This window comes from Thalia democratica, chromosome 6, assembly GCF_965202585.1.
Source record: "Thalia democratica chromosome 6, ktThaDemo2.hap1.1, whole genome shotgun sequence".
NCBI classification, from domain to species: Eukaryota; Metazoa; Chordata; class Thaliacea; order Salpida; family Salpidae; genus Thalia; species Thalia democratica.
Genome location: NC_139170.1, coordinates 43,957,067 through 43,969,909, shown reverse-complemented (window position 1 = coordinate 43,969,909; position 12,843 = coordinate 43,957,067). Strand labels below are relative to the sequence as shown.

At 24.6% G+C, this 12,843-nt stretch overlaps 1 protein-coding gene across 1 annotated transcript; it reads left to right on the top strand.

Annotated features, from left to right (window-relative positions):
* Positions 1-897: 897 nt before the first annotated feature.
* Positions 898-12,601, top strand: LOC145838510 (NADH dehydrogenase [ubiquinone] 1 beta subcomplex subunit 7-like). Its single transcript, XM_082946118.1, has 3 exons — positions 898-1,025; positions 9,063-9,231; positions 12,431-12,601. The coding sequence occupies exons 1-3, from the start codon at positions 914-916 to the stop codon at positions 12,498-12,500; spliced, it is 351 nt and encodes a 116-aa protein (XP_082802244.1). The 5' UTR covers positions 898-913; the 3' UTR covers positions 12,501-12,601.
* Positions 12,602-12,843: the final 242 nt, after the last annotated feature.

Sequence of the window (12,843 nt, the reverse complement as noted above, 5' to 3'; positions counted from 1 at the left end):
ACATAAAAATAAAATTCAAAAACTATACAATTTTATTCAAATGCTTAGTGTTTTAGAAAACTTACTTATTTTTCAAATAGAAATATAACGTTTTAGATAAAATTGGTAAAAAGAATAGGTACACATTTTTAAGTATTTCAGAAGTTTTATTGTATTTATTTATTCCAAGCTATAATTTTGACAAATTAATTAATTTGAAACATTTTAGCATGTTTTGAGTCAAAAAAAAAGTTTTGATTACTTCTTTAATCACCAATAATATCAGTTACCGTTTGACAGCCCACTGCGCAAATGTTATACATTGTTAGATAGTAAATCTATATTTGATAGTTTTAAAAATATTTTTGTTTTATTTTTTCTCCTCAAAATAGTGAAGCAAGACTTCTAAAAAAACTACCCTTAAAACTTTTTTTTTGCTCTTCACCATGAGCTCCCAGAATATCTAGTTTAATTTTCAAAACTACCCTTAATTACACCAAAGACCTTTTTTTTGCTCTTCACAATCAATTACAGAATATCTAGTGCAGGTTATAAACTATGGTCTTATGCCCCCCTTTGGCCCCTTTGCTGCTTATAGCTGACTAAATTTTTGTAATTGCCCCCAAGGGGGCCATATGACCCACTTTGAGAATCCTTTGTCTGAACTGAGGCATTTTAGACTAAAATTAAGAAAATACGGTTTAAAGATAACAAAAATGTGTATAGTGCATATGAACTGATTTTATTATAATGATTTTTGGATAGTTTTTAACCTCTAAATTTCAAAAATTAATAAAAAGTATTGTGGTTGTTTCTAAGTGCTTTAAGCTTACTTAAAACAAAACTTTGTACTTGTATTTGTTTCAAACAGTGAAAAATCATACAAAATATAACATTTACTTGAACTATTTTTTGTATAGAATATAATTGAATAATGGGTAGCAGTGTCAGCAGAAATATTAACTGGAGAGATGAACCAGCAACCTTCCAAGGCGCTGATCCAGAAATATTTGACAAATACATAGATGAAGACAGGCCTGTTAGAGGTGAGTTGTTTTTTTTATTAAAAGATAAAATGCGGTATAGTTAAGTTTCTTAGAAAGCTTATTTTAAAAAAATATTTCAAAAAATAATGTTTTGCTAAATAAATGAGTTCATCAATATGAATAGATAACAATTTTATTGATTAGATTTATATAATCTTAGAAGACTGATTAATGCCCAAATACGTCATATTTTTGTATAACTTTATAAAAAAAAAGTTTTACTGATTAGTTCTGCTTAGCTGTTTTGGTTTTTTTTGATTTGTTTTTTCAAGTAATTTTATTTTTGTCCTACAAATACCCCTTAAGTTTTTTTTTCATCTTGAAATTTCAAATTTATTTAGTTCTTTTGTAACTTGTGCTTGAGTTTCAGGCCATAGGGAGATCCAACTTGATTTTTACAAGTTAATCTGGTTTTGTAGAGTTTTATCTCAACTATCAGACATTTTAAGCTCTTCAAAAAACTAAAAGTATTTTTTGAAATGTAAGTGGTCAAAGTCGTTAAGCTCAATAGGTTCCTAATGGAAAGCACAAACCAAAAATACAAAAAGTGATTATTTCACTAAAAGTCGATTGTCTCCTTTATATTTGACCAATCTTCTTCAAGTTTTTACAGAAAGTCCATTTTTAATATTTAATTTTATTCAATGCCCAATTTTTTTTAATTTTGAAAAATTAAAATTTTATTAAAAAACAGCTTTGTTTTTTGTTTTTTATGTAAAATTTTTGTTTTTTAATATCAGAACAAACCCAACATTAAAAGTCTTTAAAACTATAAATGAAGTGTTTCCTGAAAGTTTAAGATGTCTAACTTGGAAAAATAAAGAAAAATATGATATATTTCTAGTGATTTTTAAAGTTTCCTAAAGAATAGACCTGTAGTGGACACTTTACCAAAATTACAATACCTCAGAAGGTAAATAAAACTTAAAGTTCTATAAATACTGGCTTTTAGTTTATATTAAAAGTTTGATCCCCCTTTGACCTTTATACTAATTTATTTATCATAAAAGAAATATCATAAAAGTCTTTTTATTAATTTTAAACATGAGTGATACACATATTTATTTTGTTTAATAGTTAAACATTTATAGTTTTGTATTTTCTAAAATGTTGTTTTTAAAAAGTATTAAGGTCATAGAGGGTAGGCCATGTTTTTAAGAAGTTAATCTTATTTCATAGAGTTAGCTTCAAGATGCTTTTTATTGTTTTGAAAAAATCAAGTTGTTTTTTGAGATATGATCAGTCAAAGTCGGGCTGCATAATAGGTTCCCTATAGGAGTGGAAAACTAAAACTAAATTTTATCTCTTCCTATATTTTTCAAGCAATCTTCTTCAAACTATCACAGTCTAATCTTTGTACAATAACAGAAAAACCTTACTTTTGACTTAGAAGAATTTTAAGTATAAATTATAATTTTGAAAAAAATTTTTTTTTTTTTAATTTTTATCATTATTATCATTATTTTTTTTAAATATCAAAGTTCATAAGTAACGTCTTTTTCTTTTAATGTAACAATATTTCATGAAAATTTAAAGAAAATTTCTTAAAAAATGAAGGGGAGATAGAATTTTAGTGATTTAAAAACTTCTGAGAAAACTTGTCCCAAAAAATTTGCGGTCCATACATTTGTATTGGAAACTTTTTACAAAAAATAAATATCTCAAAAGTTAAATGATATTTTTGAATTCTATAAAAACTGGCTGGTAGTTTGTACTTTTTCATTCAAAAGCCAATGTTAATTTTGGTAAAAAAAAGTTTTGGACATCCCCCCCCCCCTATGGCCCTTAAAATGGTTTAAAAAGAAGATACAATTTAAATATTTGAGCTATTACTATTTAATACTTTTCAATGTACAATTTAAAACTATATTATTTTGAACCATTACCATTTTTTATTTTTAATATTTTAAAGAGCTAGTTTATTTTCTTAAAATATTCTTTTTGTTATGTATAAGACATTTTAAAGGTATTACAGGGTTTCCATTTTACCTGGAATTTCAGGATTTAGGCAAAAAAAAAACTGGAAAAACCTGGAATTTGGAAAGTCTTGAAAAAACCTAGAAAAACTTAGAATTTAGAACAAAATCAATAGAAAACCCTGGAACAACCTGGAGTTTTAACATTTTTCACGTGTTCATTAGTAAAATTTTGAATTGACTCAAAAAAATCTATCATATAAATAAAGAATTTTTGTCATCATCAAATTTTTTTTATCAAAAAGCCTATTTAAAGTATCTTCACAGTATCTTTTCAAGGTTTTTATACTGTTTAACAGAGTTCCTTACATTAAACTTAACTTAAAAATAAAAATAGACCCATAAATGTGTTCTTTAAAAATCCTGGAAGAAACTTGGAAAACCTGGATAATATTTTGAAAAAACGAGTGGCAACCCTGGTATTAACAATAGATTGCTTCCTTAATTGTTCTCTATACATAATTCTAACTACAGTTGTTTACTTTATTTTTAAACTGTATTTTTTATTTAAATTAGCAAAAGTAAATATGTTTTTATTAAGATGTAAATTTCTGTTAAAAGTTCTTCTGCTTCTTCCTCTTATTATAATTATTATTATTATTATTATTATTATTATCAGATAAGAACTCTAAACTTGTGTTTAAAACCATTATACTTATTGTTGTTAAAATAGTTATAAGCTTTATTTTTTTTTACTAGCTTGATTTCGTTTAAATAATGAAATTTAGCTTATATTTCTGCTACTTATTTTTGTTTTAAACATTTTTTCTACTTTTAATTAATGTTTTATATTATATATACCCGTTTTAATCTTTTTATATTTATGAACTATTATTAAGCAAACTTTTTATTTGTTGTTTTATTAGTTGTTATTGTTTATATTGATAAGTATAAATATACTTTGGCTAGTTTCAAATTTAGAAAATCTCAGGCTATCTACTAATGACCATTAAGGGTTCAAGGTATTTTTATACTAAAATTATCATTGGCGCTTAGATAAAAGTTTTGTTGAATGTAAAAGTTTTTTCTAATTTATGAGAAATATGGTATGTATTTTAAAAAGATTTTAATACTTACACATCGCCAGCTATTTTTTTCATTGCCTTTTGTTTTAATTTATAAAATTACTGAAAACCTGTATTTCTTTGTATTTTTTGATTATAAGACTTTAAACATTCTGAAAACATTCTTTAAGTTATTTTAGAGATTTAACGTGTAAAATTAAATCAAAAAAAGATAAAGAGATTAAATAACATTTAAAAAAAGTAAAAGTGCTTTCTTTACTACTTTTATAATTAATTTCAGCAAAAAAATTAATCAAAGTTAAAGTTTTGTTTTAAAAAATACTCAGGTTTTATCTTTAAAAACTGGATACTTTTTGTTTTGTTAATTTTTTTTTAATTGAAAGAAGAATTCATTTTAACATTAAACGAAACATTATATAAACTTAAATATATATTTAAAGACATTAAAACAACATTTAGGACTAAAAATTATAGTTCATGTTTAGATTTGTAAAATTGAAAAAATCTTTGAATTAATGTTGCATCGATTAGAAAACAAAAATGGAATGTCCATTTCTTAAAAATATTTCACTTGGTCAAGAAGTTTAGTTATATCTTATAAATTAGTTGTATCATTTCTTTATATGCTACATGCTTATCATACTTAGTGTATAGTAGGGTGCTTATAAATATGGCGACCTTCGAGTTTTTAGCTAGAATTTTTTTATACTTGACAAACATCTCATAAACTTAAACTTGAGTACTAACACTTAAATTATACTCAAACTTTTATACATTGAATCTGTCATAGGTATTTTTTTTTTGTGGTTTTATTAAACACTGACATATTGTTAATGCTCATCTTATTTTTTTGAATTTAAACAATATAATAAAAAAAAACTGCAAACTGAGATAAATTAATAAAAAAAATATTGATAAATGTTTAACTATACATATGTAAGATTGCTTTTAAATTTCAAGGTAACTTTTTCAACTTTTTATAGTTCACAACTAGCAAGGGTAAAAACTATGATGAAAAATTTAAATATAGTTAAGACTTATTTAGATTGCTGAAAACAAATAATTATTGTATTTTAAGTAATTTATTGTAAGTATTTCTAAAGTAAGATTTTCGTTTCTTTTATCTTTTGTAAACATAATTTTACAAAGCACACTGTACTAAGAAGTTTAATACTGTTCAATAAAGTTAGAAAAGTTATTAGTTTCAATTATAAAATTTTATAACAAATAATTCTTAACTGCTTAAAATCAATAAAGACTGTTACATAAAGTTTATACAGTATTTCATCCTGTAATTTTTTATTTGGAAACAATACTGGTAACTTTAAAATGAAATCTATGTTATTGGTTTTTTAAATGAACACCCAACTTAATTATTTTCTTTTATGTTTACTTTTCAAAAAATAAAAGCAGCTATTATAAAGTTTTTCTTAAATTCACCTATATTGCATATCCTTTTCAGGGTTGCCACACACTCAGGAAATTCAGGGAAACTCAAGGAATTTTCAAGTTATAGAAAATCCCAGGGAAACTCATGAAATTTCGATTCTTTTTTTTAAACTCAGGGCAGTTTTGATTTTTTCTAAAAATTTCAGGGAAATATTAAGATTAAAAAAAAAAACTCAAGGAAATATTTTTTCTCGATCTAGAATGAGATTAAGTTAATCCAGTTTCAAAATGTTTTTCAAAACAGTCAATTTTATTTACTTTTAGTGCTTATTTAGAAATTTTTAAGCCTTGCGGATTATTCAATATTCTTAGAATTATCATTGTAGTTTTTTAATAGATAATAATTTTTTTAAGGATTTAGAAAAAACTCAGGGAAGTTTAAGGTTACTCAGGGAAGTTTCTAGTCACTCAGGGAAGATTTTTTGACCCAAAGAGTGGCAACCCTGCCTTTTACAGAAACTAATCCATGGGGTCTATATTTATAGCTTTAGTTTTTAAAACAAAATTCTTATAGTCAGACGATCAATTGTTTCTCTAAAGTTAATCCTTTTATTAAAAATTAAAAGTTACAATTAGTTTTATTTCATGTTTGAAGTTCTGATTAAAATACCTTTTTTTTTTGATTACTCACAAAGTTTTTGTGCTTTAAATTGTTAATAGCCAATTAAAAGCAAACTAATTGCAGCAGAAAAGGGGGGCCCTGAGGCCATAATTTGAAACTTACACTAGATATTCTAGAGTTTAAGATGAAGAGTAAAAAAAATTATTATGCATATTTAATAGTAGTTTTTGGAAAAATATTGTTGGAGGGAGGCATAGCTTTTTTTATTTGTTTTTATGGGGCCTTATGAAAAATAATTTAGGATTTATAGAAAAAGTCTATTTTTGCCGTTTCAGTTTGCACCTCCCATAAGGAACCTATTGTTGTCTCTAACTTTGACCGGCTATATCTCAAAACTTATTTTGAATTTTTAAAATCTGTTAAAAGCATATTGTAGCTTAGTAAAAACTATATAAAATAAGATCAAATTTCAAAAAAGGTGTTAACCCCCCTATGCCCTTAACAGCAATAAGCTTAAAAACACTAGAGTGTTTGTTAATTTTTTGTTCTATGGTTGAACAAAATAAAATGAAATTTTGCAAATTAATTCTTTTATTTACTACCAGGTTTTCTGTGGAATAAAAAATTACAACCTTTTCAAGTATGATAAAACAGTAAACTGCACATGACAATGTTACTTATCTATAATGTTATTAAAAAATTTGATTATGCATAATCTAAACAAAAACTTAAATGTTACATATTTTAAAATTCAACTGTATAATGGGTAATTGGTATAATTGGGAATCAAATTAAATTTAATTAAGGTAATGAGTAAAAAATAAACTAGATAAATTAAATTAAGAGCTTTTAAAAAAAATTAAAATATATACCTAGTAACTTATCTAATTGGAATTAAAAGCTATCTGAAATTGGAATTTAAACCAAGTATCAACTAAATATTAACAAAACTCAAGTCACTGAAAATTTTAAAAATCTAGTTTGTTTTAAGTTAATGTAACAATCAAGATTTAAATGAATTTAAGAACTATCTGTATTTTTTTTATAAATTTATCTAATTTGAATTAACAACTGCCTACAAATTTGAATTCAAACCAAATATTAACAAAAATCAATAAAAAAGTCAAAAACCTTATTTGTACTAGTATTATATTCTTATTCAAATTTTATCTGCTTTCCAGTTTATTAATAAAAAATTGTTGCTGTGCCTGCATGAGTTCATCAACTATGTTCTTTTGTTGATGCAATTTGTATCAGATTCAAGTATTAATAAAGATTCTTTTAAGCACAACCTGCATGTTTTCGTTTCTGGTTAAGATTTTTTTCCTTTTAGTATTTTTCAACTTAATTTGTAGTTCTTGTTATATTTTTTTATTTGTGTGTTAGTTTTGAAAACTCAGATGCTTGTTTGTACTGGAGGTAGTTTTTGTTGTTTGGTTTGTTATCAATTGTGGTATTGTGTATTGCTATACGTTTTTTTTAGCTGATTGACACTCAGTTCAATATATATTTTTGACTAATTGTCTGTTTTTTTTTGTTTTCAGGCAAGTTACATTTTCTGCCTTAAATTCTCCTCCTTCCAAGGGGCATGTTTATTTCTTTCTTCAGTTACATGGTTCCACTTTCTTTATTTTATTGTTGGTTATTAGTTTTTTGTTTTGTTTTTTTTTTATTGATGTTTTAATGTTCGTTATGCAGCTGTAACTTTATTTTGTATTGTTTTTGTATAAATATTTTTTTAACTAAATATTTTCTCCAAAGTGTTTGTTTATCATTTTTAGAAACTTTTTACCTATGTTTGTTTTACAGATTTGCAATATTGGGGGATTGAGCCATATAATTTTTCTACTTCGTTTTTGTACTTGCATTCTTCTATATAGTAAATTTTATAACTGTATCCGTTCATCTTTAAAGCATCATTATAGTCTTTTTTTAATGTTGTTGAACAGGTTTTTGTTATTTGATTTTTAAGAAAATTTGTTCTCTATCATTTTTGGGATTTGTTTGAGTATAGTTGGTGGGTTTTACTTAATTATACACTTGTAAGATTGAATTGTAACATTTTAATTTTTGTTTAGATTTTCATGCATGATAATTTTTTCAATAACATTGTAGATAAGCAACATTGTTATGTGCAGTTTACTATTTTATTATACTTTAAAATGTTGTAATTTTTTGCCACCGAAACCTGGCAGTAAATTAAATATTTAATTTGCACTTCTTTATTTATTTATTAATTAAGCTGGTATGCACATTTCAAATCGAGTAATCTTTTTTTCGAGCAATCTTTTTTAGTTAAGACAAATAACCATATGTTCTATGGTTAAAAAAAACAATTTAAAATATACACATACCACCATTAAAAATTCATAACACTGATTTAAAAAGCTCAGCACTATTTGTAAAAGGACTAATTTGGGAACAGGTTAAATGTGCATATAGACATTTTTGCACGAAGAGTCAAATACGCACATAGAAATTTTTGCACGAAGAGTTAAATATGGGCAAAGGGATATTTTTGTACGAAGACACTCTTGCACGTAGGGTCATTTATATGTACGAGAATAAAAAATATATGTGAAAATTAAAGGTAATGAATTTATTCAAAAAAAGTTACCTATTGAGGGTAAGGGTTAGGGGTAACAGTGATAGTAAAAAAAATAAAAAGTTAAAATAAATAAAGGCAACAAAAATAGAAAAATAAATGAAAACTAAATTAATCAAAAATGAAGAAAATGAAAGTTGTCAACCAAGGGTTAGGGGTAACATGGATAGTAAAAAAAAAAAACAACTAACGCAAAAGTGTCTTCGTGCAAAAGTGACCATTCGTCCAATAGTGTCTACGTGTAAAATTGACCCTTTGTTCAAAAGCGATTATTAAAATGAGCATTGGACAACCTGTTTTAGACTAATATATTTCAATCATTAATATTGAACACATGTTGGTGTATTTTCAAAACACTTTTGTTAGTTTTGATGATTAGAGACTGACTAATATATCTTAACCAATTGTATTGAACGGCAGAGATGGCGGCCACCACCAAGGAGATGGACATGGCGAGGTTGCACAGGTCGCAGCGGGACTACTGCGCTCACGCCTACATGCAGCTGTTCAAGTGCAAGAGGGACTGGGCGCCGGAGAGCTGGAGGTGCAAGCAGGAAGTTGACGCGCTGATGGCGTGCCAGCACGACGAGTTAGTTTTATAAGAGAGTTTGGTTGTAAAATGAATATATAAAATGTCTTTAAAGTGTTTAAGTTGAATAAAAATTTTGAATTGTTGTATTTGATAAATGAAATCTATTTCTCTTTCATTTTTTAATCAATCTTCTTTGAGTTTTTACAGAAAGTCCATTACTTATACTTAAACCGATTAAATACAGAATTATAAAAAAAACATATATTTTTTTTGTTTGTTGTTTGTTTTTTGATTTATTATATGTTCAATATTTCAGTGCTGGTTTTAATTATTAGCTTAAGTTTTTTGCTTCTCGGCTAGCTCTACTTGTATGTAACACATGTTTTTTCATTGCCGTTTTTAAACAAAATTGTAAGAGCAGATTTTACTATTTCGCTTTTAGTTATTTGAAAATAAGGAATAAGTCTACAAAATCTGAAAAAATATACAAAGTAGGTAATTTATTTTCAATTTCTTTCAGTAAATTAGCTTTAAGATTTAATTGTTTTCATAGTTAGTTGTATGACATATTACAGCTTATTAGTAACCATGAATAATAGTTTGAAAAATAGAAGAAGTCTAATTATGAATATATTTAAAAACATCTTTTTACCTCTTAATCCAGAGTTTTTAGTCCAGAGTAAAACATACTATACGATATTTGCTTTAAGAAAATAAGTCTAAATCCATAAAAAATGTTTGGGCTTTTTTAAAAACTAATCTAGTTTTTGATCACTCAGGCTATTTTTACTTAAAATGTGACGACAAATGTATGTATCGAAGTTTTTGATTATTTTTATTTTAAAGAAAAACTAATTTGAATTTCAATTTAATCTATAGTATATTAAAACATTTTACTATGTAACCGTTAAAGAATGTTTTTTTTGTCTACAGTTTAATATCTTATTCATATCACATAAAATAATTTTTAAATTTTAATTAATTGTTAAGTTAGTTTATTTAAAACATAAAAAATTTTTTACAAGAACAGTTAAGGTGTTTATAGCACTATTTTTTGTAGTAGTAGTTTTCTTTCTTATTATTTTCAAAAATAGTGGTTTACTTATTAACTTAAGTTTTTTAAAGTAGTCATTATCATTAATTTTTTTATCATATTTTTTTAAATGTACTGTTTTCTTACATCTTATTTGAAATATAAAAAAATATTATATACAACTTTTACTTATTCCTTCTTTTTTTTTTGGAAATATCACCATAGCACGAAAGTTCACAATAAGGTTGTGAATCATAAATTACTTTGATGACTTTTTACACAGCTAATAATTATACTTAAACCTTCAATTTTGTGGACGCAATGGTCGCATACTGAAAATTTTGTGCGTTTTTTAAAGATGTTACTATATGAAAAATGTAATTTTAAATCGAAAACACAACTATTGTCAAATAGTGCTCCTCTGTAATTTTCTTCTTCTTTCATCTTTTGTTTCACTTTTTTTACTGCGCTGTAATAACTAACTTTAACAGTGGATGATTAAAATCTAATTTAATTTGTTACCTTTTTTTTTGTATATTTTAGTTAAATATGAAATATAATCAAAATGTAAAAAAAAACTATTTGATTATTTATTTAATAAATTGTTTTTCTTAATTTGATTTAGTTTTACAGCATTTAAAACTGTTTATTGTATGTTTATTGTTATATACTGTATCAAAGTGAGTACTTCTCATTTAAAGTAATGATTTTATATATTAAAAAAGTTGTATAAAGTATTACAAAGTAAGACTTTGCTAGAAGTGTTAAAGTTTTGTTTTAGTTTGGTAAAAATGTTTGTTTAGTTTAACTATTTGCTAGCTGATAATTATCTTAAAATCTTTATATGCTTTTTTTTTACTTATTTTTAATTAAAAATATATTTTTTAAGTGTTATATAAATAAAACTCAATTTGTGATACTTATTTATTGACATTTATTTTGTATAATATTTTCCAAAAACAATACTAATAATTTTTTCAATATTCTCAAACCTTTGTCATGATTTTTTCAATTGAAAACCATTAAAGATGTTTCAAAAATTACAATTAAAATTGGTTCTAATCAAAGTAGTACGAGGTACAATAAAATCATCTGCATAAATTGCCTGTAATTAATGTCAGGTAAAAAAAAAAGATTTAAATGTATGTTAGGTTATGCATATAGAAAATGGCTTATCAATATTTTTTTGGAGAACTTAATCTGACTTACTTTAGGGTTGAAAACGATGTAATAAGTTAAAAAAAAGTGTTGTATTTTTTTGATATAATTTTTCAAAGTAGTGTTATATTTTTGCTAATTTAAAAAATTAATAAAAACGAATATTATAAGATCTTTTTAATTAGGTTAAGCCAAATAATCTCTAGTTACGTTATTTTGTTAAGGTTATAATTACTATTGTATTGTTTTTAGACAAGTTTGTTTTTTTATTTTTTTTTTAAACCCTAACTTTTTTTATAAAGTTTTTGAAAATATTGTAATTTATTATTGTTTTAGCTCAGGAATGAGGGTGATTGCGGGTCGAATTTAAAAAATAAAATTCTTTCTGGGCCGCAGTTTTAGCTACAACGTGACTTAATTTTTCATTAGAAACACCTAAGAATGTCTAGTGTAAGTTTCAACAACTTTTAGTTCAGCCAGATTTACTTGTTTTTCGGCCCTGCTCTGGCTGAATACTTGTGTTTTACTTTGATGACTGATTTTCTATAATTGTTTTCCACTATAGCTTACATAGTATATATATATATATTTATTTATTTTAGAACTTGCTTAGCTAATTTACTTTTCACTAAGCCCACTTAAAATTATTTTAAATAATATGTATATATATATGTACATATATACGTGTTAGTAGATGTTTAATTTTTAAACAAGACTTATTTGACTTTAGAATGTAATTATTTTGTATAGACATATCACTGTAAATATTATTAAGTGATTTGTTTTGTTTCGGACTCTTTGATTACTGCTTGATATTAATACTTAAAGTTCTATAAATTTGTTAACAAAATTAGGTATACAATACATCAAAAGATATTCAAGATTAAATCAGTATTACTGTGTTTACCGAAAACAAACGTATTTTTTAGTTTTTTTTTTGAAATGCTGCGTATTATGTTTGTTTTATATATATATATTTTTTAATATATTTGCCTTTAATATGTTCTAGCTTAAAAATGTTTATAATTAAAAGTTCATTTTATTTTTACAAAACAAATTTTACAGCGGTTTTCATCGTAAGTTGGAATACGAAAGGGTTAAGCGACTCCACAACAAAGATCAGCCTTGCAACTGAAACAAATTAGTTTGAATTTCCCTTGAATACTTCTGTTATAACCTTTAAATAAATATTTTGTATCACATATTGTCGTAATAAATATAACTGAATTTGCAAAACTTTTTTTTTAATCGTGTCTTTAAGTTTTTAAAGTTTTTAGTCACTAAATATTTACTTTTCAATTTAGTACTTATTTGTAAAATATTTCAACATAAAGAAGTTAATTAAAATATATGTGAACAATAAAATTAATTAAACACTTAACACAATTTTTGAATTAATTCTACTTTTTTTTTGTATATCGTTTTTTTATCAGTAGCTAACAAACTAGTATATAAAAAAAGTAATAAAGCATTGTTAA

Excerpts from the sequence above, each read along its gene's own strand:
- LOC145838510 (XM_082946118.1), top strand. The coding sequence starts at position 914 with ATGGGTAGCAGTGTCAGCAGAAATATTAACTGGAGAGATGAACCAGCA. Across the intron at positions 1,026-9,062 it reads TGAAGACAGGCCTGTTAGAG|AGATGGCGGCCACCACCAAG; the intron begins GTGAGTTGTTTT and ends ATTGAACGGCAG. Across the intron at positions 9,232-12,430 it reads ATGGCGTGCCAGCACGACGA|CGGTTTTCATCGTAAGTTGG; the intron begins GTTAGTTTTATA and ends CAAATTTTACAG.